General features: G+C 34.9%; 2 protein-coding genes across 2 annotated transcripts in view; one reads left to right on the top strand and one right to left on the bottom strand.

Moving 5' to 3' along the window:
• The window catches only part of LOC113176529 (protein LEG1 homolog), a 30,596-nt gene extending 26,481 nt beyond the window's left edge, over positions 1–4,115 (top strand). The window contains exon 7 of the mRNA XM_077801478.1: positions 3,870–4,115. Coding sequence (XP_077657604.1) covers positions 3,870–4,115 — 246 coding nt within the window. The remainder of the gene's footprint in view (positions 1–3,869) is intronic.
• A 372-nt stretch (positions 4,116–4,487) lies between these two features.
• Positions 4,488–24,965, bottom strand: LOC113176518 (protein LEG1 homolog). Its single transcript, XM_026381001.2, has 6 exons — positions 24,665–24,965; positions 18,858–18,944; positions 17,952–18,136; positions 16,939–17,039; positions 5,182–5,420; positions 4,488–4,630 (listed from the first exon to the last, which is right to left on the bottom strand). The coding sequence occupies exons 1-6, from the start codon at positions 24,963–24,965 to the stop codon at positions 4,488–4,490; spliced, it is 1,056 nt and encodes a 351-aa protein (XP_026236786.2).
• Between the last annotated feature and the right edge of the window lie 314 nt (positions 24,966–25,279).

Here is a 25,279-nt window from a genome sequence, read left to right as displayed (position 1 = left end):
ATCGCATTAAACCTGTAGAGAACTTTGGGTAATATCGCCATTTTGATGATGTTAGTTCTGCCTATCCATGAACAGGGTACATTTTTCCATCTTCTAAGATCTTCTTCTATCTCTCTCTTTAGGGTTCTGTAGTTTTCATTGTATAAATCTTTCACCTCCTTTGTTAGGTTTATTCCCAAGTATCTTATTTTCTTTGAGGATATTGTGAATGGAGTGGTTTTCCTCATTTCCATTTCAGAAGTTTTGTTGCTGATACACAGGAATGCCTTTGATTTATGCATGTTGATTTTATATCCTGCCACTTTGCTGAATTCATTTATTAACTCTAGCAGTTTCTTTGTAGACCCTTTTGGGTCTGTTAAATATATTATCATGTCATCCATAAATAGTGATAATTTAAGTTCTTCTTTTCCTATTTTTATGCCTTTAATTTCTTTTGTCTGTCTAATTGATCTGGCTAGTATTTCAAGAACTAAATTGAATAGAAGTGGTGAGAGAGGGCATCCCTGTCTTGTTCCAGATTTTAGAGGGAATGCCTTCAGTTTTTCTCCATTTAGGATGATGCTAGCCTGAGTTTTAGCATATATAGCTTTTGCAATGTTGAGGTAATTCCTGTTATCCCTAGTTTTTCTAGTGTTTTGAACATAAAGGGATAGCATCCCTTTATGTACTTTGTCGAATGCTTTTTCTGCATCTATTGAGATGATCATATGGTTCTTATCTTTAAGTCTATTGATGTGGTGAATAGCATTTATGGATTTCTGTATATTGAACCGGCCTTGCATCCCAGGGTTGAATCCTACTTGATCATGGTGCACATTTTTTTTTTATATGCTTTTGTATTCGATTCGCCAGGATTTTATTGAGAATTTTTGCATCCAAGTTCATTAGAGATATTGGTCTGTAGTTTTCTTTCTTTGAAGTGTCTTTGTCTGGTTTGGGGATCAGGGTGACGTTGGCCTCATAGAAAGAATTTGGAAGAGCTCCTTCTTTTTCTATTTCTTGAAATAGCTTGAAAAGTATTGGTATTAATTGTTCTTTGAAGGTTTTGTAAAACTCTGCTGTATACCCATCCGGTCCAGGGCTTTTCTTGGTTGGTAGTCTTTTGATGGCTTCTTCTATTTCTTCCTTTGTTATTGGTCTGTTTAAATTGTGTGTGTCTTCCTGACTCAATCTGGGCAGATGGTATGACTTAAGAAATTTATCGATATCTTCACTATCTTCTATTTTATTGGAATATAGGGTTTCAAAATACTTTCTAATTATCTTCTGTATTTCTATAGTGTCTGTTGTGATATTGCTTTTTTAATCCCATATGTTAGTAATTTGAGTTCTTTCTCTTCTTCTCTTCGTTAGCATGGCTAAGGGCCTGACGATCTTATTTATTTTTTCAAAGAACCAACTTTTAGTTTTATCAATTTTTTCAATGGTTTTTTTTTTGTTTCAATTTCGTTGATTTCTGCTCCGATTTTAATTATTTCTTGTCTTCTACTACATTTTCTGTTGTTTTGCTCTTCCTTTTCTAGGGTTTTGAGGTGTAGTGTGAGTTCATTTATTTGTTGGTTTTTTCTTTTTTTGAGGAAAGAACTCCAGGAAATGAATTTCCCTCTTAAAACTGCTTTCATTGTGTCCCATAGATTCTGGTATGTTGTGTCTGTATTATCATTTATCTGTAAGAATTTTTTTATCTCCTCCTTTATGTCTTCTGTAACCCATTGAGCATTCAGTAACATATTGTTCATTTTCCATGTGATGTAGGATTTTTCCTTCCTTCTTTTATCATTGATTTCCAGTTTCATTCCATTATGATCGGATATGGTGCATGGTATTATCTCCACACCTTTATATTTACAAAGAGTTGCCCTATGGAATAATATATGGTCTATCTTTGAGTAGGATCCATGTGCTGCTGAACGTGTATCCACTTGATGATGGTTGATATATTCTATATATGTCGGTTAAGTCTAGGTTATTGATTGTGCTATTGAGTTCTATAGTTTCTTTATTCAGCTTTTGTCTAGAGGATCTGTCTAATGGCAAGAGCGGTGTGTTGAAGTCACCCATAATTATTGTGTTGTGGTCTATTTGAGTCTTGAACTTGAGGAGAGTTTGTTATATGAACGTTGCAGCACCATTGTTTGGTGCATACAAATTAATAATTGTTATGTCTTGTTGGTGGATGGTTCCTTTTAACAGTATATAGTGTCCTTCTTTATCCCTTTTGATTAACTTAGGTTTGAAGTTGATTTTATTCGATATGAGTATGGCTACTCCTGCTTGCTTCTGTGGGCCATGTGAGTGGTATGATTTTTCCCAACCTTTCACCTTCAGCCTGTGTATGTCTTTTCCTATCATATGAGTCTCCTGAAGGCAGCATATTGTTGAATTTGTTTTTTTGATCCAGGTTACTAGGCTATGTCTCTTGATTGGTGAATTTAGGCCATTAACATTTAAGGTTACAATTGAAATATGGTTTGTACTTCCAGTCATGTTTATTTATTTATTTATTTTAGTTTGGCTAGTTTTTCCTCTTTGGTTATTTTCCTCCCCCTTTACTGAGATACCTCCCGCTGTTAGTTTTGGGCACTATTTTTCAATTTGTCTTCTTGTATTATTTTGCTCAAAATGCTTTGCAGTGCTGGTTTTCTGGCTGCGAATTCTTTTTGCTTTTGTTTATCGTGGAAGAGTTTAATTTCATTGTCAAATCTGAAGCTTAATTTTGCTGGATACAGTATTCTTGGTTGGAATCCATTATTTTTCAGTGTTTGAAATACATTGTTCCAGGATCTTCTCACTTTCAAAGTCTGTGATAAAAATCAGTCGTTAACCTAATTGGTTTACCCCTGAATGTAATCTGCCTCCTTTCTCTTGTAGCTTTTAATAATCTCTCCTTGTTCTGTATGTTGGCTATCTTCATAATTATATGTCTTGGAGTTGGTCTATTATGGTTTTGAATGTTTGGGGTCCTGTAGGCTTCCAGGATTTGGCAATCCATTCCATCTTTCATCTCTGGGAAGTTTTCTAGAATTATTTCATTTAATAGGTTGTCCATTCCTTTGGTTTGAACCTCTATGCCTTCTTCTATCCCGATGACTCTCAAATTTGGTTTTTTTATGACATCCCATATCTCTTGAATAGATTGCTCATGAGATTTAAGCATCTTTTCTGTGTTGACTATATTCTTTTCAAGTTGATAAACTTTGTCTTCATTATCTGATGTTCTGACTTCTACTTGATCTAGTCTATTTGTAATATTTTCATTTGAGTTTTTAATTTGGTTTATAGTTTCCTGCATTTCTAGGATTACTGTTTGATTTTTTTTTAAGATCTCTATCTCCTGGTAAAGCTCATTCTTTGCCATTTGAATTTGTTTGTTTAATTCATTTTCAAAATATACTTTCATTGCTTGGACTTGCTGTCTCATGTCTTCTCTAATATTCTGTTCCATCTGAGTTATTTATGCCTTGAGTTCTTTCCCTATCCATGTTTCTGATGCTTCTAGGTCCTCCTGTAGATTTAAGTTGTCCTGCATTGTTTGTAATCCTTTTTTTCCCTTGTTTTTTCATGTTGTTCACGTTACTTTCCAGCTCTGTTTGATTGCTGTGTTTCTGCTCTCTCCTATAAATTTGTTTTGGTTTTGTATATCTCTGTTGTCTCTCCTTTGTGGTGGTAGACTATGCCTGCTAAAGTGGATTCCGCTGGGAAGGAGTTGCGATGGCTGAACTCTGGTGACGTCACCTCTCTGCTATGGAGGGCTGCAGGCTCCTTGCCGGGGTGTCTGAAGGGAGGGGTGGGACTGGTCTGTCTCTGGTTGGTTTCAGCTCCCAGTTAGCTACTTCATGAAGGCCTGGCTATAGACCTCTTCCTAGTCTCTGCGCCGTACCCGCTGGGCCGTATCTTGGGGTCTAGCTGCGTGGTCGCCGGTGTGTGGGCGGTCTCCAGCCGCCCAGTCTTGGGGGCCGAGGGCGGTCACCGGCGGGTGGGCGGTTTCTAGCCGCCCAGTCATGCGGGCAGTAGGCGGGCGATTGGTTGCCGGCGGGCGGGCGGACTCTAGCCGCCCAGTCGCGCGGGGCAGTGGGCAGGTGGTCAGTCGCCGGCGGGCGGGCAATCTCTAGCCGCCCAATCGCAAGGGCCTGGCCTCTCGTCTCCTGGCTTCTCCATTCAGCCCGGCCTTCCCCTGTGTGATGCCTCTTGGCAGTTCAAACTGTCCTCTGGGCCTGCAGTTTGCTGGGTGTGGAGGGTGGCTATTGGGAACCCCGGCACCCTATTGTTTTGATTTTTTCCACTTGCCCCTCCCCCAGTGCTGGCTACACAGGTTTCGTTTTCGTTGCTGATGGGAGAGGGAGTTGAAGGTCAGGTGTCTCTACCTTTCCCCGTGTCTCTAAGCAGGCTTGTTCTGATAATCCCTCCCCCAGAAAGCCTGGGAGAGATTTTATGCGAATTCCCCGCTGTATGGGAGATGGGCTGAGTAACATACACATGTTTTATTATTGCAATCTGTCGGAGAGTGGCGATGGTGATGTCAGCTCTCCAAGATGGTGGCCGCTGGCTTCCTTGGTGGACTTTCCATTGTGGGAGATAGAACTGGACCCTTTCCTTCCCCGTCTCAAATCCTGACTTCGGTCCGAAGCTCAGTGAGGGCACAGCCAGCAGGATTCCACAGAATCCATAGCACTGTTTCTCTCTGCTTGCTGGTCGATTCTCGGGCGGCTGATCAGTCAGCCTGGAACTCCGGTCGCACAGTTGGCTCGTGTTAGAGATTCAATAACCGGTCCTCGGTGCTGGAAATCCTTCCTGTAGGTTTCGGTGCACCCCTATTTTGTTGTAAGTTCCTAACAATATAGCTTTTTGTTGCTCTAACTCGTTATTCACCTGCACAGTGAGGCGGTACATGGGGTGTGATGCACTCTATTCGCGGTCATCTTGGAGTCTTATGTTTTAATTTAAAAAAGTGTATGAATTATATGAAAGTGAAAAAAAAATGAATCTTATCCAGGAATGTAAGTGCTTATTAAGTAAAGTCTGTCACCAGTTCACAAGGATTGCCATTAAAACTGAAATTGATTCTTATCTGAAGTCAACATTTCCTTTAGATAATTATGATTTTTAATGCTATTTCATCATTCATAAAAGCAACACGACATTAGAATTTGAAAAATATAGAGCCTATATGTCTCTTACCTGAATATTTGTGAATTGTGTGGAGGAATTTTAGACCAAGTAGAACCTTGTTCTGTAAGTCATTAAAGTCACTGATGAAGTGAGCTTGATCCCCACTAACAAGTATCCATGGTGGCAGGCCTTTCTGGAATTCACACACTCTATCCAACGTTGTAGGAAAGAGTAATGGAGACAAGTAGTCCACTAATAAAGCCCAGTTGCTTTGAAAATCTGCTTCTTGTTTAGAATAATATTTTGACCTAGTAGAGAAGTTGGAATTTACATTTAAAATTAGTCTACTCAGAATTTTGCCAACTAAATTTTCAAAATAGGTGTTTATTCTACCATTAAGATTATAGATATTCAGACTGGGAATGTAGCTCAGTGGCAGGGTGCTTTTTTAGCTTGCCTAAGGTCCTGAGTATGATCACCAGCAACAGACACCCATACACAACATGAGGGAGAGAGGGAGAGATGGAGGGAGGGAGAGATGGAGGGAGGGAGGGAGGGAGGGAGAGAGGAAGGACAGTATGAAGTTGGTGTTGATTTTAAAACCCACATTTGAAAATGTGAAAAGGCATTATTCAAATTTTAAATGAGGAAATTACTATTTCAGAAAATCTCTAGTTTTTATTCCAATATTTTGTGCTTCTCATCAAGAGAATGTTATAATTGCAAGCATACTCAAAGGTGACCAAATTTCATTACTATAAAATGTAAAGATAAAGCCAAAGGCAAATTTTTTCTTGAACTTGGATATGTTAGGTGACCCTGAAAATGAAATTAGAGATTTTTTCCTTGCAGCTTTTATTTATTTATTTATTTTTTTGTAAAGGCAGTTTGGTGCTTTTTCCTAGTGAAGTGTGTTAGAAAGCTACTTTTAAGTTCATAGTAAATACTATTACATCTATACAGTCTATTTTACATATTCCAGTGAATCTCCTGACCATGTGAACGATATGCCTCTTCTCTCTAAAATACTTTACACTCATTGTCTTGCTCATGATTCCCTATCTCCTTCAAAAAGTATGGAAATTACATGGCTTTTAAATTTCTTGTAGCATTTTTGTGAGTAATACAAAAAAGAAGACTAAGTTTTATGAATTCAGAAAGCAATTAGAACATATCATCTGGTCAATACCGGGCAAAATGCACTTATATATATGTGTGTTATATGACAGTATAAAGGATTAAATATCTAGCCTCTCCCATGGTTAATGAACAATTGATTGGCATTCCATACTTTTATCAAAACATCAAGACTGGAATAGAAGATGATAGAGAGGATCTAGGCAGCAACACTCAATCCCTTCACAGCCCAACGAGGAAGTAGTGAAAGAACAGCTGGTCAGAGAGGTTCCAAGCAGATAGCCACTAAATTCTATGCCACTTTAAAGAAGACACTGTGAAGGGAAGCAAGTTCACAGCATCCTACAGGAGAGAGAGAGAGAGAGAGAGAGAGAGAGAGAGAGAGAGAGAGAGAGAGAGAGAGAGAGAGAGAGACCTGAATCGTGCATCCTGTGGTTGCACCCAATAGAAAGAACCTTGCAGATGTAACAAGGCACCCCTTGAGCATGCAGCCTCAGGTCCCTGGGCAGATGAATAAGAACCAGCTGGTGAAAAATCCTCAGCAATAAGGGAAGTAGATCCTGTTCCCCAGCATCTTTAGAAGAATGCAAAGCTGAAAAGTGATGAGCATCTTCTAAAGTCCCAAATCCTGATTAAATCCAAACCAGGAATAAAAATTTTATCCACTTGGGCATGGAATACCAGAAACAGCTCTAACATCAATTCTGATTTTAAATCCATTACTCTTCATTTTGATTTGATAGTTGTTCCTGTAGTATTTGATATCATGCCCTCAATCCATCTGATTGTATTTCTTCTAATGTTTAAAAACATTAGCTGAATTATCCTATCACTCTATATTTGTTTTCCTAGATTACACTTACAATCACTCCTTTTAGCATCTCTTCTCTTTCTTACATTACATGCTACTGTCCTAACCCCTCCATCCATTTTTTCTTTCTTTCTTTCTTTTTGAATTTGGTCTTTATTATTCTTTCCTATCATTTCTTTCCTTTTTTTTACCATTCTACCCAATTTTTTCTTCTTCCTTTTCCTGCCTCTATATAAAATAATAGTGATTTTACTAGCTTTAATAATTATTTCCTCAAACCATTCTAGAACACTATTATATTACTATAAGTAAAAAATTAAAAATGTATGTCTGGATTAGAGAAGCTGTGGAGAACATTATGATTAAGTTTCAGTATTTTCTGTAGTTGATTAACATGTGAGTTTTCCCTGAAGTTATTATAGTAAATAGAATTTAATGTCTTTTTAAAAGTGTGCTAATACTGGTAACATCACAGGTCATGCATTGAGTGAAAGTATCAATAACTCAGTATTCACCGACCCCAGTCTCTGAAGAGAAGGAAACTCATTAAACAGTCCCTTGCATAAAAGTAAATGCATTTATATAAAGCAAAAAAATGATAATTAATATTACTAAAATTACCAAAAATGATACACAGATACACAGATTCAATGTAATTCCCATCAATATGCCAACGAAATTCTTCAGAGAACTAGAAAAAACAATTCTAAAATTTATTTGAAAGAATAAAAGACCCAGAATAGCCAAAGCAATCTTAAGCAAGAAGAGCAATGCTGGAAGCATTACAATACCATTCTCAAATTATACTACAGAGTTATGGTAACACAAACAGAATGACATTGGCACCAAAATAGAAATAAACACCAATGGAATGGAATAGAAGACACAGAGACAATTTCACTCGATATAGTCAAATATCAATATCAATTTGACAAAGTTGCCAAAAACATATTGGAGAAAGAACAGCCTAACAAATGGTTTTGGGTATTCTAAATATTCATTTGAAGGAAAATAAAAATAGATTCCTATATCTCACCCTGCATAAAAATTAAGTTGAATTGAATTAAAGACCTAGGAATTAAACCAGAAACCTTGCAACTGCTAAAACAAAATATAAGATTAATACTCCATCATGTAGTTTCAGGCACTGACTTCCTTTACAACGAAATAAAACAAATAATCAATAAAGTAGATGCTGTCAAATTAAAAATATTCTGTACAGCAAAGAGTATCAAGAGAGCACCTACAGAAAGGGAGAAGATTTTTGCTACCTGTTCCTCAGGCAAGGGACTAATATCCAGACTACATAAAGAACCCCAAAACCTTAACACCAACCAACCAACCAAACAAACAAATAACCCAATTAATAAAGGGCAATAGAAATATACAGACACTACTCTAAAGAAGAAATACAAATGCCTAACAAGTGTATGAAAAAATGTTCAACATCCCTGGCAGAGAAATGCAAAGCAAAATTATACTGAGATTTCATCTCACTCCAGTCAGAATGGTAATTATCTAAAACACAAATAATAATAAACGTTGGCCAGGATATGGGGTAAAATGTACACTAAGGCATTGATGGTGGGAGCGTAAATTAATAAAACCACTCTGGAAAGTAGTATGGAGATTCCACCAAAAAAAAAAAAAAAAAAAAACCATGAATGGAACCACCATATGATCCAGCTACACCACTGGTCAGTATTTATTCAAAAGAATTAAAATCAGCATACTGTAGTGGTACAGCCACATCAATGTTTACAGCAGCACGATTCACAACAGCCAAGTATGGAACAAGCTCAGATGTCTGCTAACAGATGAATGGATAAACAAAACATGCTATATGTACTCAATGGAGTTTTACTCAGACACACACACCACACACACACACACACACACACACACACACAAAATGCAATTTTGGCATTTGACTATATTTTTATCATTTCTTGTACTCTTTTGCTTTTGCAATGGTATAATTTATAGCACAACAACTTTTAAAATTTTTTTATTTTAATTTATAATTTTTATCTTTTATTTTTGTCCCTTGTACTTTAGTCATACCACTTAGGAAAAAATGTCTGAGTCACAATGAAAAATTTTATTCTAAGAATTTAATAGTTTTAGCTCTTATAGTTATGTGTAGGATACATTTTAAGTTAATTTTTCTGGTCATAAAATACATACTTCATTCATTTGCACTCAGATTTTCAGTTTTCTCAGAGCCATTTGCTGAAAAGACTATTCGTTAATTGTCTTCACCTTTCTTGAAGATTAAGGGTCCATCAATATAAGGGTTTATTCTGGACTCTAAATTCTGTTCCATTGATCGATATGTCTGTTATTATGTCAGTATTACACTGTCTTGTTTATTGAGGTTTAGGAATAAGAAATGAATAAGAATTTCCTTGAATCTATAAATCAATTTTAGGAGTGTTTCCAACTTAATATTAAGCATTTTATTCCATGAAATTGGAGGATTTTCTCTTTAAATGGATCTTTAATTTTTTAAACAAAATCTTTAATTTTTCAATGGTGCCCAATTTTGTACTTCTTTTTAAAACTTTATAGATTTTATTCTTTTAATAGCATTGTAGATGTATCTTTTTTTCTTCATTTTATGATTTTTTGTTGTAATATATAGAAATACAGTTGATTTCCATATGTTGCTTTTTTATCTTGCCGGGTCGATGAGCTCATTTACTAATTCTATTTTTAATGGATTATATTGAGAAATAGACAAAGTATTAGTTCATCTTTTTTTTCAATTTTTAAGATCTTTATTTCTTTGCTTAAATAATTTTCCTCAACAGAACATTCAGTACATTGTTGAGTAGATGTACCAAGAGTGAGAAAATCACATCTTGTTTCTAGTCTTTTATTGTCACACCATTATGGATGCCCTTTGTCCAGGTAATATACTGTTCTCATATATTACCCTACAAGTTTTAGTGTTTTTTAAAAATCATAAAAGGGTATCGGGTTTAGTTAAATCGTTTTGCTCTGTCTTTTGTGATAATCATACTTTAGTTTTAGTTTTATTCTCTTAAAATCACATATTATATTGGTTGATTAGCAGATACTAAACCAATTTGCATTACTTGAATAAATCAACTTCCATTACTGAAATAAACCCCACCTGGTTGTGGCTTGAAATCATTTCAATAAATTTTTTCATCCTGTTTACCAGTTTGTATTGGGGAATTTTGTTTCTGTATTCATGAGAAGTGTAGTTCCATAGTTCTTACTCCTTGTGAAATCATCCTCTTATTTTGGCATAATATTTGGTAAAATATTGACAGTTTTCTATTCATTCTTATATCTTTGCTCTTACTTTTCTTCATTTGCTGCATACTTTTGTGGTTACCAGATATTTTCTAGTGCAACTTTTTAAATTCATGCGTGTTTTTTTTCCCTCTATATATACACACACGCACTGCATGCACATATGCACACACACACACACACTTATTCTGTTTATTGAATTGTGAATTGTTTACTGAACTGTGTATGTATTATATATACATATACACCAACATATTATATAAATACAATTATTTTGCTTTTGCTTTTAGCTGATGACAATCGCCATTGTAATATGAAACAGTTTATTTCATATTAATACTAACATTTCAGTTGTTTATATAAACTTCACTGCTGCTTCCTGCCTTGGTGCTATTTTCAGCCATTCTATTTTCATAGCATTATAAACCCATGGAATTATTTTATAATTATTGCCTTTTGCAGTTGTATTTTAAATGAGATAGAGAACAAAACTGATTGAAAATATATTTTCAAATCTGTCATATATTTGCCTATAGAATTCCTTTAATAGTAATGTTTAATTCATCAAATGAATTGAGTTATTAAGTGTCCTTCATTTCATCACTGAATTCTATCAGTATTTATCTCAAATAACATCATTCATTCTTCAATTTTAATTGATAATTTTGTCAAACATATAATTCATTATTGACACTCTTTTTCTTTTAGCATTTAGGATATGTCTTCTGACTTGCATGGTTTCTCATGTGAAATCGATTTTAAATCTTATTAAGCATTTCTTGTACAAGGGGGTCACTTTTATCTTGCTGTTGTTATTTCTTTAACAATTTGATTTGAATTCAATTTGTTCAAATGTGACTCTTCTTGAGCTTATCCTGGAGTTCCCTTACCTTCTTGGATATACAATATTTCTAAATCGTTAGGGAAATTTCGGCTACTCTTTTCTCAAATATTCTTTCTGTCCCCCTTTCTCTTCCTTCTGGAAATCCCATTATGTACGTGTTGTATCTTTGATGATGTTCTTCTATGGGTCTATGAAACGCTGTTCGTTTTTCCTCATTCTTTTTTCTTTCTGTTTCTCTTACTGGAAAACATGAATTTACCTATAGTCAAATTTACTCAGTCTCTTGGTAACTTCATCTGTTTTGAATCTCACCTTGAATTATTCTGGCTATTGTGTTTTTTCTACTCCAGAATTTCAATTTTTATTTTTCTATATATTTTGTTTATTGATATTGTCAACTTAGTCACATTGTTGTCAGTTTTCATACCTTCTTCAAATTCTGTTACATGGTTTCCTTGATTTCTTTAAGCATTTTTATAATAACTATTAAAATTATTCACTAGTATGTCCACCATCTATACCTACTTAGAAATAATTTTAGTTGACTCTGTGTGTGTGTGTGTGTGTGTGTGTGTGTGTGACTTTGTGTTCAATAAGTAAGGCCTTGTAAAACTCCATCTTAGCCTTCACTTCTTCCTTGTTGCAGGCCTCAAGGTCAGCCAGGGGTTGCAGCCTGGGTCCCTCTCAGTTTTGTCTGAGTATGTCCACAGTCATGCTTGTGTCTGTAGCCTTCTAGATCCCCAGGAATAGTTCAGAAGTTTTCAAAATCCCCTATGGACTTCTTATTCCCCAGATTTCCTTTTATGATTCAGGCCTGTCTCTTGTTTCTTCTAACTGTTATATCAGTTTCAGGCACCTAAGATGTTAAATGATTCATGCTAATTTTTATCTCCAAATGCCCTGGGCACAAAGCTTTTCCCCCAGAATAAGAAGTTGAAATAACTGCAACAGTCTGAGATGCAGTTTTTCCAAAGAGCTGTTAAGTCAGGTGAAATAATGACATAGCTCCAGGAAAGGGACTTTGTGAGAAGTGGCAAATCCAGCAATTTCTGTGATCACACAGCTGCTAGTTTTCCCAGTGCAGCAGTTGCTAGGTTGCTGGTGTTTAAGACCATGAAAAAAGCTAGGGAAATGGTAGAAGCTGAGTTAAAATATCACAGACCCTATTTTTCTTATCAAAGTTCTTCACTTTTTTGAATAACTTTTTTCAGGAACTTTTAAGTCATTGGTTAATTCTGATAATTCTGAAATGTTGATTATATAAGGAGTTTTACAAAAGAATAAATTTAGATCTTCATTCTGCTATTCTGGAAATATTTCTTGGATTATTTCTTTCTGATAGATGAAGAATGAAATTAGGTAGAGAAAATTAAAGTTGTACAAAATTATGTGTACAACTGATAATATGCAAATCTAGGATTTAAGACTTGATGCTCTGGCTCTAGGATCCTATATTTAGTGACTATCCAGTATGTCTCTGACAACAGAAATTACCTTACAGTCATCTCTTTTTCTCTGACATAAGTTATATTTTAGATGTTACATGTATTTATCAAAACAATTCTACATATTACATCCTGCTCTTCATCCCATTTTACTGGTACAAAATGGATTAGAGACTTCTCATGTTCAATAGAGTCAGGGTTTAATACTCAGATTGCTCTGACAAACACACACACACACACACACACACACACATGATCTTAAACTCTAAGAAAGTATTTTAATCAAAGAATGATTAATATATTAACAAACACAATATTACAACGTCTTAGTTTATGAACTATAAGACTCATCACCAAGACTGGAGATTTGCATATTATTGACAGGCATGAAACCTTCCTACCATCAAAGTATACCTTTAGAACAATTTTCATTGGCCACACAATAATCATACAGTGCAGTAATTTAGTAGCCAACAATTTGTGGTATTTTTTAACAAAACTAATACAAAATAAGGTCATAAGCTCATCTATATTACAAAAACATTGCCAAATAATAAAATTTTGTCTATATTCTTAAGCACAAAGATAATAAAAGACCTTTGGTGTAAAAATGGATATTTGAATACATGCATCTCTTTTGGCTCCTTGAACAACCAAAGGCAATACAGCTGTGGGTAAAGAGAAGAAGCAACTACATCACATTTAGGATTGAAAATCAAATGGATGAACAATAAAGGATTTAGCAGGTCCTGGAAGTCTGAACTAAAGCAGCAATGGAGGAAACATATGCTGTACACTGTGTATAATTCTCAAAACAATTGTGTTACCAAGTGACTCGAATTTGGGAGCAAAAGTGAATTTCTGTAAAAAGGAAGCCTCCTTTGAAAAGCTGCTAAAAAACAGATAGATTCAAAGTGTCCTACTGAGCTGTTGCTGTACAGTGATGAATTGATTATCTGAATTTCAAAGTAGTGAGTTTGAACTGCATTAAATTGGGTACAAATGAAAGCAACAACAAGCTTCAAATTGAGATCCTAAGTGAACATATACACTTCTCTCACTGGACTGTCATTGTGCTCTGAGTTGGGCCTTCTCTCTTAAAACAAAAAATGGGAAATGTATCATATGTTCAACCAATTCAGGAAGAAAGGCATAACCTTAATGAAAGCAAAGTTACTCATTTTAATTGCCCAGACCTACCTATGCTCTACACTACAGCAATAAGCAAGCATTAGTTCTGCTCAAAGAGATTGAATCTGCTCCTTACTTCTCCTATTTTAAATATCTAGGAGTTAGCATAAATAAAACATACCACACAAAGAAAATAATGAAAAGTTATAGAAAATCCTAGATAATATCACTATAATTCTAATATTCACAGAGGCATAAAAAGTAATTGCAAAGGAAAAGCAATAGCAAGATACTATAAAAATCCTCATAAATACTGATTCCTTGAAATCAGAAATAGTAGAGTAAGTAAAATATTAACAAGGGGTTAGAAGATAAAGTTATGTAAATGTATTAGAAGTTAGGAAAGACAAGAATATGGAAAATGAAAGAAAAATTTACTTAAATTAGAACTATTGAATAGAAGGTTCAACATAGAAATAATGTTGAATATTAAAGACTCAACATTCTATAACAGTGAGAAAAAAATTACATTGTAGATAGACAATGCATTAATTGAAGTGAAGGGAAAATAACACACAGTAAGAGAGAACTAATTGAAATTTCAGAAGCTGTGTGAAAAAAATACCCTTCAATATTCTGGAAGGACAAGATACATTGAGAGGATCAATAAACATAATAATTTAGACTTGTAAATAATTTAGGTAAAATTTAATGGAGACCTTTTATATCTAAAATAAAAATATTTTAAATCTATGACCCTATTATCATACAAATAACCAGTTGAGCACCATGGTTGAATAAAGCTATGTGAAACCTGTAAACATTGGTTTTTACCTACCATCAACCCTTCTCCACTCAGAAACAGGATGTCCTAAATGAGGGAGAAAACTAAGAACAAAGGCTGATATAAAACACAGTAAAGTAGGTATGAAGAGAATGTTTGTTTACTTACCTGGTAAAAGTTATGGTATGTTTCAGATTATTTTCTAAAACTCTTTATGAAATCTGTCTTTTTGTATCAAAAACTAATTACCTAATTTTACCTGATCATCTAATTTTGCACATTACAGCCTCAGAAACTGCTATTAATTGCTTACGCTATATTTAAAGAGGAAGAAGAGCTGTGGTTGATATTGACCTTTGTACAACGATTTGTAAAAGCATAGTTTCCTAAAAAATAATAACAATGAGGATAAAAGCATGGGCTTTTGAGCCAGACAAAACTTAAAATACTTTCTGCCACTGACTATCTGTGCAACTTCAGAAGAGTTACTATATATCAAAATATATTTTTTTAAGAACTAAGTGAGAGATAAGAATAATCATAGTCCAGATTCTGGCACATATACTTCTATTAAATTTTTTTTTTACACAGAGTTTGACAATTGTAGAATCATATAAGAAAGATAGAAATTCAAGAAATAAAGTAAATATGTTGGTCTAAAAAAGAAGTTCTTAATTGTACTTATATATGTAGGTTTTTACTTGGAAAGGAAAAGTTTTTTTTTTTTTTTTCCCTGAGTTAGTGTGTGAAAAAACAGACCATTCATATTTAAATTGATAATAAAAATCATCAAACAACTGATCTTGTTTCATCTTCAGTTACTTATAAATTTGGTCTATCCAAAAATTATTTAAGTATTTCCAAAAATTATTTAAACATTTCATAGCAATTAGTATGAACAAATAAGGAAGTATGGAAAATAAATGATGAAAAATGATATATACAAGCATCTTTGGACTTTAGTCCCTTAAAGAACTCTTAGGCTTTTGAGATTTAAAAGTTGTTTCATCCCTAGGAAAAGGGGATTGTGCTCCAAAGTAACATTTGTCCACCGAATCACATATAGACAGCTTCAGTCAATCAACAACTTGCTTCAGTGAAAAGGTTTTTGCAAGCCTCCAATCAGTGACTTCTCTTTGTATCTGAAATTCAAACAATCAGAAATGGTCTGCCTCCAACACACATACCTCTAGTGCTTCTGAGTCTCACCTGAGTAGCTTTATACAGATGATTCAATTCAATACATACATGAAAATCAATCCCTGAGCTCTACACATCCAAAAACTTCTGGAAAATGAGCAGATATTGATGCTGTTCCTGACTACCCTGGCTCACACCGCCTTTAGAAAGCAATTAATTTAGCTCTGAATTTTTATTTCAAATACTTAGTGCTGATCTCACTACCCTTTAAGAGTTACAATCTTCTAGACTACAGTAGTTTTGTAAGTGATGGGGAAAGCCAATATAGGAAAAAAATAGTTTTTTAAAAACTCTTTTCTATAATGACTTGCTCTATGATCTAGTCTTGATGTTGCTAACCTCTTCAATACTTCTTGGCTAATAATCTCACCCTTTTTTGTAGTCATCAAAAATAGATTTAATAGTTAATTATAATTCATCTCAATGATATGCCATTGTTCAATATAAACATCTGCTCTTTAAGTGATACTGAGATAAAATACACAAAGCAATGTAAGCCTCCTGACTCTGTTTTGTTTATCTAAAGTGGGTATAGGGTCAGGTGGTTAATAAGAAATTCCCAACCACATATGCTGTGGTTATAAATATTCCTTAACTCATCACCAACTCTTTCTTTCTTTCTACCTCACTCTGGATAGCAGATACCATTCCTAACACAGTGCTGTTTTTCTTCCATGCCAAGTCATGCTGTCTCTTTCAACTTCGTTTGCTAGGCAATGGAGAAAATTTTGACTTTGTCTTAGCTGTGTGTCATAATAAAAGATAATATTTCCTTCCAAATATGTGTTAGTCAAACTGTAGTCTCGGATCAAAAAGGAGCAGAGATTCTATTATTACTTCCCATTATGTCCTTTTGTTTTATAGATCCTAGTTTGTGTTTAAACAGCTTTTAACCACAACAAAAAAGACACCCTTTTTACTCCTGGTTGTGTTTTGTTTTATTATTTTACTTTGTTATACTTTGGCGGCACAAGCCCACTTTTCTTCTATGAAATATCTCTTACTATGAAATACCTTTTGAATTTATCCAGGAAAATGTTTCTTGTCACTTTTCTTTTTATCATAATAATACTAATGGTCAACATATCGGCAAAAAAAGTAACTCGAAAAACATTTTAATGAAAATGATAGTAAAAGATGGAAAGATTGTTGTTGTACTATAATAAAATAACATTAGGTTTGTTCTTACCTACTCTGAAAATTCTTATGAGCAAACTCCAGGGATGAAACATATGCATCCCACATGTACTTCAACAGGTCATCAAAACTACTGGAAGGTGACACTGCACACTAGCCGAGGAGTAAAGTGTTATTAATTTTTAGGAAATTATACAATACAATATTTCTTCTTAAAAAACAGATTTGAAAAATTGCAATTTGCTGAATGAAAATTTGTTCTCAATTTGCTAAATGAAAGGAAAATATTATTTTAAAGAGTTATTAATGCTTGAGACTGTCCAAAGTGTTTAATACTAGTAATATTAATTACTAATGATACTTAATATATTTTAAAGTAATAAATAAAGACTTTAAATTTTTTTTTAAATATTAAAAATTTTATATTTTTCAAAGCCAGAATTTTAGTGCTTCATTAGTTTTTCTTCTGGCCATGCAATGAACATTCCATGTCTTAGGTGTCAGAAATGGGGGGAGTGGGAAAAATAAGAGCATTTGATCTAATCATATGCAATAAAATGGTCAGTTCTCTAAAGGAAACTTGACCTTTGGACATGCACTTTTTCACCCATGACATCTTACTTTGGTTATCAACATTTGATTCTGATTATCAAATGATCATTTCAGTCAACTCCTAGGTGATTGGTTATCAAGAAAGATGAAGTAAGATTATCAAAAGCACAACCTATTCTAAAATTGTATATCTATATGAATGATTGCTCACTTACCTGAAATTAGGAAGAACCAGAACACTTTATGTACCATTAAGCCATCATTTACATGTTTACACATCTGTGTAATATATTGGTGTTCGAAGAGTGCATAAAGTCTGCTCAATAATGTATTAGGAATAAGGATGCTGATGAGATGTGATGTCATGTAGTCATCTATTCATAGTAATATTACTAACATCATCATTTTGGAAATTATTTCTTACCCACGTATCATTCAATATATAAAAATACTTCATAAAATAATCAAATCTGGCTACCTTTGAAGATTACTAAAAGAATGTTAAAAAACAACCTTGTAAAATTTATTCCACATTTTCATTGCTTCTGGAAAAGATGAATGACAGCTGGAAACATTATAACAAAAATTTGTCTGATCCTTGGATGGTGGCAGGAGAATGATATTATCTGCTGATACTCCCATTAGGCCAGAATCGATAGCAGCAAGGAAGGGTATTGTGGAGAGATAATAATTAAGGTCTGTATAATCAAAAAAGTTACTATTAGTGTTGCTAATATAGAAAAGAATCTATTTTAGACAAAGAAGTATATCATAAAAATTCTACAGATATATAAATATGTGGTAAAACTTAAGCAATAATTTTGAGAATGCTGGAAATTTTATCATTTCTCTAAGGATCATAAGCAATACTAATATACTACTTAAGAAAACCTACTCTCATAATGGAAAAATGGATTTATGCTGTGATACATTATTTTAAATCACAATAATAAAAATTGATGGAATTTTAAATGCTAGTTAAACTCCAAAGCACAAGTAAAAAGGAAAGAAATTGTAATTTTATAGATAACTATATTTTCCATTTTTTCAGAAGTTTTTAATTCTAAATTTGAGTCTAACATGTCTTTAGAATATTACAATATATATTTAGATTTTTCTTCTTAACAAAATTTTATTTTATGGCATGACATGCATTTCTACTGCTGTCTTATGCCTTTAGAACAAGTTTTGAGGTTACTAGTTTTCTCCAATAACATTTTCATAATTGAACACACTAAGTAGCAAATTTTAAAAATCTGTTTAAAAAATTCATTTCAAGACATTCAGAATATTTAGGTCAAACAATTGTGTTTTGAAAGCAAGAATTAGAGTTTGATTGTTTGCTTTTTATCAATGTATGATTTTGAATCAATCCTTTATAGAAAGTCATCAATTTGAGATTTGTTATGTTAAACTCACCAGCCCACCAACTGTCTACATAGATGCACAGAGGATCCCCAGAGTCATGGCCACAGTCAGTCCTATGGGTGGGATCAGCTAGTCCACCTAGAAGACAGAGGATGCAAAGTTGGATTAATAGGCCCACTTCTAACCAGCATACACAAAATCTTAACTATGTATGTGTGTGTGTGAGCGTGTGTGTGTTTGTGTGTCTGTGTCTGTGTATTGCAAAACAGACTAAATGTTTATTCTCTGAAAAAATTATCCATCCTCAATTACTTTTTCCTTTACAATTTTTGTTTCTCATAACTTATTCATATTTTTTCCTTTGCTTTAGCATCTTTATTCTGCCTCCTAGGCAATAGTTTTTAAATCTCTGTACTCCTTGTCTCTTGTACTTAATAAGTTCTTTATTCCATATTAACTCAAAGTGTATATAACCGTGTCAATAACCATGTATGTTAAAAGTATCTAGATTTCCCTTGCCTTAAACCAAATTCCTTTTCATTGCTTATTCACAGTTTGGCCCTGGAAGGATAAGTTCTCTAAGCCTTAATATTTGAATCTATATCTAAAGATCTAGAAAAAATTACCTCTGAGGGTAGGGAAATATTATATGAAGACAGACATACAAAATGCACAATGCAGTAAACATATGCTCCATAAATATTAGCTGTTATTGTTTTAATTTTTCCTTCTTTGCAGAACCTTCTTTTGTCTCTTAGCTTTCAAAAATTTCCTGGCTCATTCCACCATTTAATTTTGTCATCAGTTGTACCTTCTACCTATACTCCCTAGATATCCCGTTAGTTATCTTCTGAATCCATGAGCATCTCTTCCCCTTCCATCTGTTTCCATGCTTGGCTTATGCTCTTTGATCTTACAAACCTCCTGTTTTCTCTAGCTTCCCCCAGGGTTTTGACTCCATGTTTGCCCCTCCAGTCTCTCTTTTCTCAAAACCTTGTTCCCCCATTGGGTACTTGCATTTGTTTTCTCCTGACCACTCTTTTTCTGACATATTTAGATTTTCTTCATTTTTAAAAATTCTTTCCCCTTACATTGTGTTCTTTTCCTCTCAGAAGTCCACCCGTGTTTCCCACAAACCTATGCTGTTTCCCTTTTGCTCTGTCTTTCTCCATTCTCTCTTGGCTTCTCTTGACCTACTTACCTTCAAGTAGGTAAAGATTTGGATAGTTTTGTTAATGGATGTAATATCTTAAAATCATTTTTTAAAAAAACTTAGAATAATATTCAATTTAGTATTATGTGAAACATTTCTTAGTTCTGAGGTTTTGTTTCGTTAATTGTATTTTGAACCTGTTTTTAAGACTTTCCCTTTTAAATTAACATTCTGAGAAGTTTCACCCACTACTCTAACCTAAGAATTGCCTTATCCTGCTCATTTTCATATCTTGACCTCTGAATCCTTATTTACATTCCATTTTTTTTTTTTTTAGATTTCCACAGAGCTCTTGCATTGGTGATTCCAAGTCATCTCCAACAAAGCTTGTCTGAGACCTGGTTCTTGATCTGGAGAGCCAAGCAAGGTTACTTGTAAACTTTCTGGTTTTTGTTATTAATTTGGTTTTGGCAGAGAAGTGTCACTCCTATTCTTAATATCTTCAGATCCTCCTCTCCCTTCTTTCTTGCCAGCATGGGCCCACTTCCTTGGATGATTTTTTTTTTTTTGCTAGCCATCTCCTGGAAAGAATTACATTGCTCTCAATTAACTTGATCAAGAGCTGTAGTTTGTCATATCCTTTTCTTCAAAAACAAAAATAATGCTATATTTACTGCTATTCAAACCCAAATTCTTGTCCTATATTTATCCTATTTTCCAGCCATATTATTCCCCTAGCATAAGTTATATATCTTTTATACTCTGAATGTTTTCCTCTTGATCTCTTTTTTCTCTCCTACAGTCCACACAAATTTCAAATTCTCTTCTTTAGTTCATTCTATTCTTATGGTCTACTTTTACTTGATACATCAATGTTTCATTCTTTTAAAAGATCCATTTCAAATTTTATTCTATTCCCAGATTTTTCAATCTTGTAATGATCTCACTTTTATTCAGCATCTTATGCTTTGGACCTTTATTCTCCTTTGGTTGTTTCACTTCTAACTTTTCTTCCCAAAGGTTGTAAGCACTTTGAGGAAAAACATGAAATCCACCCCAAGTTCTCATTCACATGCCTTTTTGCTGTTTGATGATACTGTTTGTACCATACTCTTTATATTCTTTTCCCACTTTCCCACTTTTTTGATTAAAATTTCTGCTAATCTATAAAAATGAATAAACTATTAATTTATTACAGTAGAAGATGAATGAAATATCAATATATGATTCAAGATGGATGGACATCAAGATATTCATGACAACTGAAATTAACCAGACAAAAAAAGAGTACATAACTGTTCATATGAAAATTCTAGATAATGCAATCTAATTTGTAGTGATAGAGAGAGATCAGTGGTTACCTGTGAAGATGGGAAGTTGAATGGGGTGATTGGTTGAAGCAGTGGAAAGGGACAATGGAGGATGGGAAAGTTAGTGAAGATAAGAATTCAAAAGTATTATACATATAGTCAATATCTGTGATGAATTCAGGACCATATACTGTTGAGAGCCACAGCCGAAGGGGCCCCAGCAAACTTCCAGCTGCCAGCGAACTTCCAGCTGCCAGCTGATGATTGGCTCACAGCGGCCCCAGCAAACTTCTAGCTGCCAACTGATTGGTTCCTCTGTGGTGATGCTCATTGGGCTGTTTCCCTACCCTTTCAGACCATGGAGCTGCTCATTGGGTACTTTTTTTGGCTCTGCCCACATGACCCAGCCAATCGGCCTCAAGAGCAAGAGGGGTGGGGGAGGTTGAGAGGCTTGTGGGAAGCCGGTGGTGGCAGTTGGGCTCTGAGGGTTTTCCTGAAGAGCTGTGTGGTGCGGTGTGTGTGTTCTAAAAATAAAGTTTGTTTCTTTTGACAAGTGGCTCCTGAATTGTGCTCAGCCAGACTGTGGCATTTGGTGGCCCGCAAAGGGAACGACTGAGGGTAAGTGATAAGGTAAACTGCTCGCCACTGAGGGCAGGGTGAGAGGATGGGTAGCCATTTTAAGATTCTTCTTTTGTTTTGCTTCACTTTTGTTTTAAGTTGCCTGTCCGTGGAGATGTGAAAGATGGAAGAAAAACTGCTCACATCTGAGGAACAGATAGGGAGAAAGGATAGATGGACATTTCAGGAGGATAGAAAGGCTGATAGAATGATTTTTTGTTGTTCCAATTTTGTTTCACTCTGTTTCAGTTTTGTTTGGCATTATCTTGTTGGGTTGTATTATAGTTATAGTAGAAAAATTCAAGTAAAAGAGAAGGTCTCTCGAGCTAGTCAGACAGAGGAAAAAATTCAAGTAAAAGAGAAGGTGTCTTGAACTAGTCAGAGGAAAAAATTCAAGTAAAAAAGAAGGTCTGTTGAGCTAGTCAGACAGAGGAAGAAAGTTTAGAGTAGAAAAAAGCCATAAGGGGAAAAGTTACAACAGGAGACTGCTACTAACACCTTTCTATCACCAGAGGACGTAAGTGTCCTCCATATGCTAGGAGGCCCCCAAACCCCGCAGTTGATAGATGGGATTCTGAGACAGGATCTCAAATATTAACATGCCCTGTATTTGAGCAGACAGGAGGGCAGCTAATTCACAATGCTTTAAATTTCAAAACAGTGAAGCAGCTAAAAGAGGCTGCAACAACCTATGGTCCTCAAGCACCCTTCACTGTAAGCATGGAAGAAATCCATTACCAACTTGGACATGACACCAGCAGATTGGGCTATCATGTGTAAATCTGTGCTAAATGGAGGACAATATTTGTTATGGAAGGTTGCCAATAAGGAATTTTGCATGGAGACGGCACTTTCTTCTCATCATTATCTCAGGTCATAGTTACTACTCTTTTCTGAACTACTCTGATACTCAAGGTCCTTACTTTGTCTTTGGGTTTCAGCCTAGAGTTGGAGAAATACTTTTATAGATTTTTTTCACAGTTTTTAATCCTGTTTTAATTTTCTCTGCTTTCATCATTGAATTCAACTCAGTAGAATACTAAGTAAAACCACCTGCTAAGTGAAAATGAAAATTCGAAAGGTATCCAATCTAACATTCCACCTTTCAATTTGCTTCTCACCAGACCCAGAGTAAAAAATTTTCCTGGGTGTGTGTCGCAACCCCTCGCCGGCAAGGGAAAAAACGACACAGGATTCTTCTTTCAGCAGTTTACTCAGGACCTTTGAATCATGATGAGAAGACAGGAACAAGAGAAGAAAGAGCGCGCCCGCGAGCGGTCGGTCTGCCCTAGCTTAAGTACCCAGCCTCGCCAATGAACCAGCACTACGTGGAAGAGTCTAATAGGTGCAGCGCAGCGGAAGCAGGCCAGAGCCCAGCCCACAGCCCAACAAGGAGTTGTTTAACAACTCTAACCGCTGAGTCATCAGAAGCAGGAAGCCAGCGCCATTTTCAGGGTGCGGTCGCTGGCTCCCAACAGGTGTGGGTATGTGTTCCATTCACGGGTGGTGTTTATTGTTTGCAATGGACCTTATATTTGGGCTGCTCCTGAATCATGTCTCAGAGTTAAAATATTTATCTTTACCATGATGAGGACAGTAAAAATATTCATACCAGGTGTCAGGAGATCATCCTGCAAGTGTGGGTGTAATGCCATCTCAGGATGTCATCACAGTTCAGATCTTGCAGGTCTCCTTTCTTGTCTTTCCCACAAGAGCCCTTTGCTCATTGGTTATTTTCTACCAAAACAGTTTCTGGGAGGTGAGAGAGAAGTTTCCTTACTTCTTGAATTTCTGGTTGGCCAGAAAAATGTAGCTTAGAATTTATAATGTTTTTGTCCCAAAACAAATCTCCACTCTAGGTCCAGTGTAGACATTAGTTTTAAGAAGGGAATATTTGAGAGAAATGCTCTAGTACAGAGGTTTTGCTCTCCTGTGTCACTATAATCTACCTAATTATCTAATCACACTTAGAGTTGTAGATTAGATAATTAGGTAAAATTATTGTAAATTTAATGCATATAACCTAACCTGTTTTGCTCCTGCATCCAATTCATTTTTTTAAGAGAGAGAGAGAGAGAGAGAGAGAGAGAGAGAGAGAATTTTTTAATATTTATTTTTTAGTTTTCGGCAGACACAACATCTTTGTTTGTATGTGGTGCTGAGGATCGAACCCAGGCTGCACACATACCAGACGAGCACGCTACCCCTTGAGCCACATCCCCAGCCCATGCATCCAATTTTTGATGCTTGGAAATGAGTTTAGTTCTTAGTATGACCTTAATTAATACTAGTTGATGGTGTGAACTAGATCTAATATGCTGTGTATCCATGAGTGTGATAATCACTAGCACTTGCATATTTAAGTTTAAATGACTCAAAATTAAATAAAATTAAGATTTCAATTTTTCACAAGTATTAGTTATTTAAGGTGCTCAATAGCCACATGTAACAGTATGTGTTGGCTCCTGCTTGTGTACTGCATAGTGGAAATATAGAAGATGTTCATCATTGTAAATGATTTTTTTTTGACAGTACAGGTAGAAAACCTGTGCACATAGGGAGATTCTAAATATGGCTGATAAAAAAGGATTAATGAAGAATGAAGAGAAAAATAGAAGAGGAGGGGTGTGAAATAAAAAAGCAAAAAAAGAATAAGGGAAAAATTAAGAGAAAAATGGTCACTTTCAAAAAAGATGATGTTATATACCAGATACTGTGTTCTAATTAATTTATAACTTAATCAAAACATCATTGTAGTGAAAAAGATTAATTCTTACCTGTATGATATTGCCATCCATGATGTATAGGCAGTCCCCATAAAATATTTTGCTCATTTTCTGGAGCAAATTTTTCAAAATATCTGGCTGTCTGTGCCAATAGAATTTTATACATTCCTATTCTCTCAGAGTAATTCCAGGGGTTAATGATGTCTTTGTCATTTTCTACACTATAGTCACTCAACTGACCTGGGCTCTCCTTCCATAAAGGGGGAAACTCATCTGAAAGATTGTAAGCTCCTGATAAAGAAGCAGAAATACAACCAACTAACACACAGGCCCAGGAAAGACTGAAGGTCATGGTGCATAAGATAGGGAATGAGATTATGACAAGTCATTTATTGAGAAGTGGTGGAAGAAGTCACATTGTTATTTTGACCTGTGCCAATCAACACATCATTCCCTTATAGGGTGGAGATAAGAATAGCACACTAAACATAACAGAGTAGTAGTACTTCCCTTGCTAAGTATCTCCCAGTTAAATAATGCTAACCTGGTATCAATCTGTAGAATTTTTAGAAAGACTTGTTTTCTTTCTAAATCTGTTTCTATTTCCATCTTCTGTCTCTTGTATTAATTATAATAATAAATTACATAGCCTCTTTCCCTGATAAT

This window comes from Urocitellus parryii, chromosome 8, assembly GCF_045843805.1.
Source record: "Urocitellus parryii isolate mUroPar1 chromosome 8, mUroPar1.hap1, whole genome shotgun sequence".
NCBI classification, from domain to species: Eukaryota; Metazoa; Chordata; class Mammalia; order Rodentia; family Sciuridae; genus Urocitellus; species Urocitellus parryii.
This window is presented reverse-complemented; position numbering and strand designations above follow the sequence as displayed.

What these genes read in the sequence shown, in the direction of transcription:
- LOC113176518 (XM_026381001.2), bottom strand. Translation starts at nt 24,965, where the DNA reads ATGACCTTCAGTCTTTCCTGGGCCTGTGTGTTAGTTGGTTGTATTTCT. An exon ending in TGTAGACAGTTGGTGGGCTG is followed by an intron (nt 18,137 to 18,857) that starts GTGAGTTTAACA and finishes TTGATTATACAG; the next exon opens with ACCTTAATTATTATCTCTCC. An exon ending in CATAAGAATTTTCAGAGTAG is followed by an intron (nt 5,421 to 16,938) that starts GTAAGAACAAAC and finishes CTTCTCTACTAG; the next exon opens with GTCAAAATATTATTCTAAAC.